The 7,262-nt window shown below is 43.2% G+C and overlaps 1 protein-coding gene across 1 annotated transcript in view; it reads left to right on the forward strand.

Annotated features, from left to right (window-relative positions):
• The window catches only part of PBX4 (PBX homeobox 4), an 11,998-nt gene that overhangs the window by 3,050 nt on the left and 1,686 nt on the right, over positions 1–7,262 (forward strand). Inside the window, exons 2-8 of the mRNA XM_015850474.2 lie at positions 824–897; positions 3,964–4,205; positions 4,605–4,795; positions 5,346–5,481; positions 6,102–6,258; positions 6,448–6,554; positions 7,066–7,152. Coding sequence (XP_015705960.1) covers positions 824–897; positions 3,964–4,205; positions 4,605–4,795; positions 5,346–5,481; positions 6,102–6,258; positions 6,448–6,554; positions 7,066–7,152 — 994 coding nt within the window. The remainder of the gene's footprint in view (positions 1–823; positions 898–3,963; positions 4,206–4,604; positions 4,796–5,345; positions 5,482–6,101; positions 6,259–6,447; positions 6,555–7,065; positions 7,153–7,262) is intronic.

Consider the following 7,262-nt stretch of genomic DNA (forward strand, 5'->3'; position numbering starts at 1 on the left):
TATATGGTTTCCAGCTATGTCCTATGTGGGTTCAGGCTGTGTTCTATATGGGTTTCCAGCTGTGTTCTATATGGTTTCCAGCTATGTTCTATATGGTTTCCAGCTGTGTTCTGGGTTGGTTCTGTCTGTGTTCCATATAGGTTCAGATGGTTTCTATATGGTCCTATATGGTTCTATAGGTCCTATATGGTTTCTGGCCATGTCCTATATACTTTTCAGCTCTGTTCAGGCTGGTTCCAGCTGTGTTCTATATGGTTTTGATCTGTGTCCTATATTGGTTCCAGCTGTGTTCCAGGTTGACTGTGGCTGTGTCCTATATAGTCTTGGTCTGCATCCTATATTGTTTCCAGCTGTGTCCTAGGTTGGTTCCAGCTGTGTCCTATATTGATTCAAGCTGTGTCCTATATTGGTTCCAGCTGTGTTCTAGGTTGGTTCCATCTGTGTTCTATATTGATTCCAGCTGTGTTCTAGGTTGGTTCCAGCTGTGTTCCAGGTTTACTGTGGCTGTGTCCTATATTGATTCCAGCTGTGTTCTAGGTTGGTTCCAGCTGTGTCCTGTATTGGTTCCAGCTGTGTTCTATATTGATTCCAGCTGTGTTCTAGGTTGGTTCCAGCTGTGTCCTATATTGATTCCAGCTGTGTTCTAGGTTGGTTCCATCTGTGCCTTGCCCTGAGCACTTTCTATCTGTGTTCTGGGTTGCGTTCCAGGTTCTTCCTCCTCTTTGAGTTTTCCCAGCATCAAAACTAAGTGTTTTTTGTTTTGTTTTTTTCTTTTTCCTCCTTTTTTTTGTACAGGATTTCTGCCTTTCTCTTTTTGCTGCAGGAAACACGCCCTGAACTGCCATAGGATGAAGCCTGCTCTGTTCAGCGTGCTCTGCGAGATCAAGGAGAAAACAGGTGAGATAATGTCATTCCTACACCCATTTCCCACCCCCAAAACACCACTTTTTCCCCCCAAAAATACCATCCCATGTTCAGCTTTGCCCTTGTTCACCACAGCCCGTGTTTGCCCAGTGGGGTTCTATGACTTCTGCTGCTTTTCAGTGTGCCTTATTGGTGCTTATTTGGGGGCAAATGGGTTTTTAGTCCAGTGTTCCTATATACGGATGGGATCCTATAAGGACAGTCATATCTTCATATATATGAATGAGGTTCTATGAATGTGGTCATATATTGTATATATATACGAATGGGGTCCTATGAATAAGGTCATCTATTTGTGTACAAGTGAAGGTGGTCCTACAAATATGGTCATATATTCATATAGATGAATACGGCCCTACAAATACAGTCCTGTATTCCTATACGTGATCATGGCCCTATGAATACAGTCATGTATTCACATCTATATGATCAGGGTGCTGTGAATTATGGTCTTATCTTTATACGTGCATGAATGTGGTCCTACAAAGATGGTCATATCTTCATATATATGGACACGGTCCTATGAATACGGTCATATATTCCTATATATGAATATGGCCCTACGAATACAATCTACTCTTCCTCTGTGATGTGATTCTTTGTCCCCTCCAGGTTTGTATGTTTTGGTACCCCACATCTTAATTGATATTAATTAGGATGGTATAGGGAACCTGACTTATGGATTAAAGACACTACAGAAGCGGGGCCTGGTGGGTGATGGATGGGCTGTGGGGGCTCTATGGGGCTTGGAATGTTGAATACAACATGGTTTCCTCCTCCTCCCCCCCGTTGTGGGTCAGCCATGGAGTGGGTGGGTTGGAAGGGTCCTTGTAGGTCAACTGTGGGGTGGTTGAAATGGATGGGTCCTTATAGGTCAGCTGTTGGTGGTTGGGTTGGGAAGGTCCTTGTAGGTCAAGTGTGGAGTGGATGGAATGGATGGGTCCTTATAGTTCAACTGTTGGGCTGGAAGGGTCCTTACAGGTAATCCATTGAGTGGTTGGGTTGGAAGGGTCCTTGCAGGTCATCCATTGAGTGGTTGGGTTGGAAGGGTCCTTGCAGGTCAACTGTGGAGTGGTTGGAATGGATGGGTCAGAGCTCAACATTCAGAGCCGACGTATTGGCTGGCAAAGGTTGTTTCTTCTTTTTGGGTTAGAGTGGTACATCCAAAGCTTTCCATATTTCTCTTGAATGACTCCATCAGTGAGCAGTTCCCATTCATGACTTTCCAGGAGGGATCTATTGGATCTGGGTACATTAATCTGTTCAGGTTAATATCAGTGATACCATCTGGGAAAACATCTTTGTGTTTTCTGTAGGTGTTCTGTACTTAGGATGGTACAAATAGTTCAATTCTGGCCCTAAAATGCCCATCTACAAAGGTGAAGCCAACCCATCTATATCCAATGGGTGGAAAACTTGGCTTTTCTGCATTATTTGCTCCCTTCTGCAAAGGGGGGGAAAGAAAACAACCCAATAAAACTCACAGCCAAGCGTGCACCGCTTGTTTTGGTACCACTAACCTCATTACAGAACCACAAACCTCTTAATTAATGACATGCAAAATATATGGCTGTGATTGCATTTGCATACCGAGGCTTCAACACCTTAGGCTGCGATGCGGTTTAATTAAGGATTAATTAGAAACGATGGGAATTTCACATCACTTAGGGTAGTGGTTTTGCATATTTGACAGATATCAGTAGGGGATGTGCAGGAAAGCAGGGAATTTGTGATTTCTTGTGTGTAAAGAGAACCAATGAGTTACGTGGAGTTTCTTTAGTTGCGATGAACTTATAGGAGATGAACCACGGGGTTGAAAGTGCAACTCATTAATGCTAATTAACTCCTCTCTAGTTTCTTGCTAGCCCCAGCCAACCGGATTCTTCCCTTGAGGTCGTGGGAGTGCTTTATTCAGCAGCCAACTTGAGACGAGCTGATGCGTAATTGATGATAACGAATGTCTAATTACCATCATTAGACGGGTGACATAAAATTAAGCTGCAGCTGGGAGCTCGACTCCAACACGAGGTGCTGATGTGCATCACAGTGTGTGTAGGGAGATGAGAATGTGGCACCCAGGGTCCTCTTCCACAGCACTGATGCTTCCCAGCCCAAATAGTTTGGTTCTGTGATCTTTAAGGACCTTTCTAACCCAACCCAAACCCATTCCACAGTTCTTTAATCTTTAAGGACCTTTCCAATCCATCCTGTAGTTCTGTGATCTCCAAGGACCCTTCCAACCCAACCCATTGTATGGTTCTGTGATCTTTGAGGATCTTTCCAGCCCAACTCCATCCCATGGTTCTGTAATCTTTAAGGACCTTTCCAACCCAGCCCATTCTATGATTCTCTGATGTTCAAGATCAACCCAACCTCATTCTATGGTTCTGTGATCTTTAAGGACCCTTCCAACCCAACCCCATTGTACCCAACCCAACCCCATTCTATGGTTCTGTGATCTTCAAGGACCCTTCCAACCCAACCCAAGCCATTCTATGGTTCTGGGATCTTCAAGGACCCTTCCAACCCAACCCATTCTGTCTTCCCACAGTTCTGTTTTGTCGGATAGCATTGGAATATCCCTTTGTTCTCTTTGGATCTGGTGTCCATCACTGTGTTATCAGCACAGATTTCCTCCTGAATCCAATCCACTGCTTATTAAATTGCCTCACAGTTATAATCCAAATAAAAGCCAGAAAGCTCCTGGTGATTCCCTACATCAATCAGCCCCCGGGTGTTGATTTCAGCATCATCTGACATCAATGTGGTGTTCATTTCAGTTCATTTCAGGTGCAGAAATACAGCAGCTGTAGCAGCTCAGATGCATTTCATCCACCTTCCATAGTCTTTTACCATCCCGTTGCCCATTTCTCCCTCTGATCCCTGTTTTCTCTAAGACACCTTCATTAAACTCTCCTTCTTTCCTCGACCTGGAGATAGAAGCCTGCTAGAAAACGGTCTTTAAATACTCTACCATTGAAGCGGACGCTCTTCCCTACCTGGAAATAACCTTTTGATTCCCTCTTTATATCTACCCAGTGTTAAGTATTCGTGGTATTCAGGAAGAAGACCCCCCCGATGCCCAACTAATGAGACTAGATAACATGTTGCTGGCGGAGGGCGTCTCCGGCCCCGAGAAAAGAGGAAGAGGAGCACCGATGGCTGTAGCAGCAACACCAGGTGGCTGTCCAAATGACAATAGCATTGAGCACTCTGACTACAGGGCCAAGCTGTCACAGATCCGACAGATATACCACTCTGAGCTAGAGAAATATGAACAGGTGATCTTTCTGCATGGAAGAGTTTTTATCATCTCAATTGAAATATAACCCCCCCTTTTTTTTTTCTTCCTTCCCCCTTCCCCCCTTTGGTGTTGGTTTTAAGGACGGAGCAGGAGGCGAATTGAGTTCAGTTCAACGCGAGGTTATTCACGTTTTGTTTTGAGAACTTACCTCAGCGTTGCAGGAATAAGATGAAATAGAGGGACTGGACATCAGACTAAAGATAATTAACGTCTCATTGTTTTTTGTTATGGTATTTAAGAGTAAATACGAATAAAGCTGAAAGACCTCTGTTGGGTTTTTGTTGTTGTTTTTTGTTGGGATATGTAATCTTGTTGGAAGGGGGAATTAATTTGGGGGTGTTTGATCGTTTCTCGATGCCAATATCTTCACTTTCAGGCCTGCAGCGAGTTCACCACCCACGTCATGAACCTGCTCAGGGAACAGAGCCGGACGAGACCCATTTCTCCCAAAGAGATTGAGCGGATGGTGAGCATCATCCATCGCAAATTCAGCTCCATCCAGATGCAGCTGAAGCAAAGCACGTGTGAAGCCGTCATGATCTTCCGCTCACGCTTCCTTGATGCGAGGTACAATGAAAAGCAGCAATGGATACTTAAATCCAGGCTTTGTTTCTTGCTCAGTGCCAATAATTGCATTGAAAGCCTCATTCCTGGCGCTGTTAGTTTTAATGTTAACACCTGATGGGTCGTCATCCATGCTGAGGTTACTTACCTTGGCATAAACACGTTAAAAATAACGTGGAATTGAATATATTCCTCCTCAAACCTCCATAGTTCAGAGTAGACCCACAGCTCGCGGGTCTTGGCATAAACACGTTAAAAACGGCATGGAATTGAATATATTCTTCCTTAAATCTCAATAGTTCAGAGTAGACCCGCAGCTCATGGGTCTTACCTTGACATAAACATGTTAAAAATGGCGTGAAATTGAATACATTCCTCCCCAAACCTCAATAGTTCAGAGTAGACCCATAGCTTGTGGGTCTTACCTTGGCATAAACACATTAAAAACAGCGTGGAATTGAATATATTCCTCCTCAAACCTCAATAGTTCAGAGTAGACCCACAGCTCGCGGCCTACGCGGCTCAAATAGAAACAATTGTGGTTTCCCAACAGGCGGAAGAGAAGAAACTTCAACAAGCAGGCTACGGAAATCCTGAATGAGTATTTCTATTCCCATCTCAGCAACCCTTACCCCAGTGAAGAAGCCAAAGAAGAGCTAGCCAAGAAGTGCAGCATCACGGTTTCGCAGGTAGGGAGAGGTTGATCTGGAATTATGGCTTCTTTCTTTGAGTCTTAGGATGGTTAAGGTTGGGAAAGACCATTAAGATGGGCTGAGTGACTGTTAAGGGTCCCCATCCAAATGCAGTGGTTCGTTGAAATATAGCCTTGATTCGTCTAAGAAATCCCATATGAGCAAAACAGGCCCATAGTCGTGGCCAAGTTGAGCTTTAGGGGCACAAAAACAAGCGAGCAAAGGGGAACTCAAAGCAAATTTCATAAGTCAGAGGCTGAAGGATGGAAAAGTGTTCTCGGTCAGGTGAAGGCGTAAAGAAAAACAAGGGAAAATGGGAATAACCTGACAGACAACATCAAGGGCAGCTGGGAACAGCAATGAATGATGAACATGAGAGTCGATCTCAGGCTATATAGAGACATCTGAGTTCTGCCAGGTCATATATATTATATATATATATATATTACCCTATAGGCGGTAATAGGTTGTAGTTGACGGTACTAAAAGAAAACAAAGAGCATTGACGTTGTTCTAAAGGGTTTCTCTGCTTGAACCCTACTATAAAACATCATTTTTGTTGTCATTGTAACGGAGAATGGGATGTTTTGAATGGTAACAGGGCTGTAAATCTCCAGGTTTCAAACTGGTTTGGCAATAAGAGAATCAGGTACAAGAAGAACATCGGGAAGTTCCAGGAAGAAGCCAATCTTTATGCAGCGAAGACGGCTGTGGATGCAACCAACGTTGTGGCTCAGGGCAACCGGGCGAACTCCCCATCGACACCAAATTCGGGTGAGGAAAAGCACTTTGGAAGTCTCTATTTCCAGTGGTTGGGTTCATTTCCAATGGTTGGGTTCATTTCCAATGGTTGGATTCAATGGTTGGAAATGGATAAAGGATAAAAAGAAAATAAAATACATGTTGTTTTGGTTATTTTTTAGCATTGAATCTTGGTTGTTTCTTTATTTTGTTGTGATTCAGCTTCTTCTGGCTCTTTTAAAATGACCAATTCCGGAGATTCCTTCATTAATTTGCAGTCGTTGACCTCCTACCAGAGCTCTCCAGTGGGAGGCAATGTGCAGTCACAGGTGAGCAGCTTATTTCCATTATTATTACTATTATTATTAATATTATTATTAGAGCAATTTCTCTTAATAACCACACAAGGATGATTTTCTTTTCTCTTAAGAGTCAGATTTCTGAAACAAACCCATTGAAATTTGTGTTTTTTGGGGTTTTTATTAGAGCAGTTTCTCTTAATAACCACACGAGGATGATTTTCTTTTCTCTTGAGAGTCAGATTTCTGAAACAAACCCATTGAAATTTGTGTTTTTTTGGGTTTTTTGTTGTTGAAATCAATTAAGACTGAGACCTGAATTGACGTATTGGTGTCCTTCCACCCTTCAGATTTACATCAACAAATTGGCGTCGGCTTCTTTGAGGGTCTCTATAGAACTTGATGGGGGGTTTATTGCAGTATTAACGCCATCGATTTACAATTATTTCTAATAAAACATGCCTATATTTCTTGTAATACCTGCTTTTAATGATTTGTCCTTATTTCTTTCTCCCCTCCTTCGTATTGTCCATGGGATCAGATGGATTCCTTGCACCATGTCATACACCAGACGGGAAGATATGACTCCATTGTGGGGAATCCTTTGTACACGACGCAGCGCATCGACGTAAGATTTGTTTTAATTAATTCATTGATTGGATTCAAAGGGTCCTTGCAGGTCAACTGTGGAGTGATTGGGTTCAAAAGGTCCTTGCAGGTCAACTGAGGAGTGATTGG

Source organism: Coturnix japonica, unplaced genomic scaffold (assembly GCF_001577835.2).
Source record: "Coturnix japonica isolate 7356 unplaced genomic scaffold, Coturnix japonica 2.1 chrUnrandom461, whole genome shotgun sequence".
Lineage (NCBI taxonomy): Eukaryota > Metazoa > Chordata > Aves > Galliformes > Phasianidae > Coturnix > Coturnix japonica.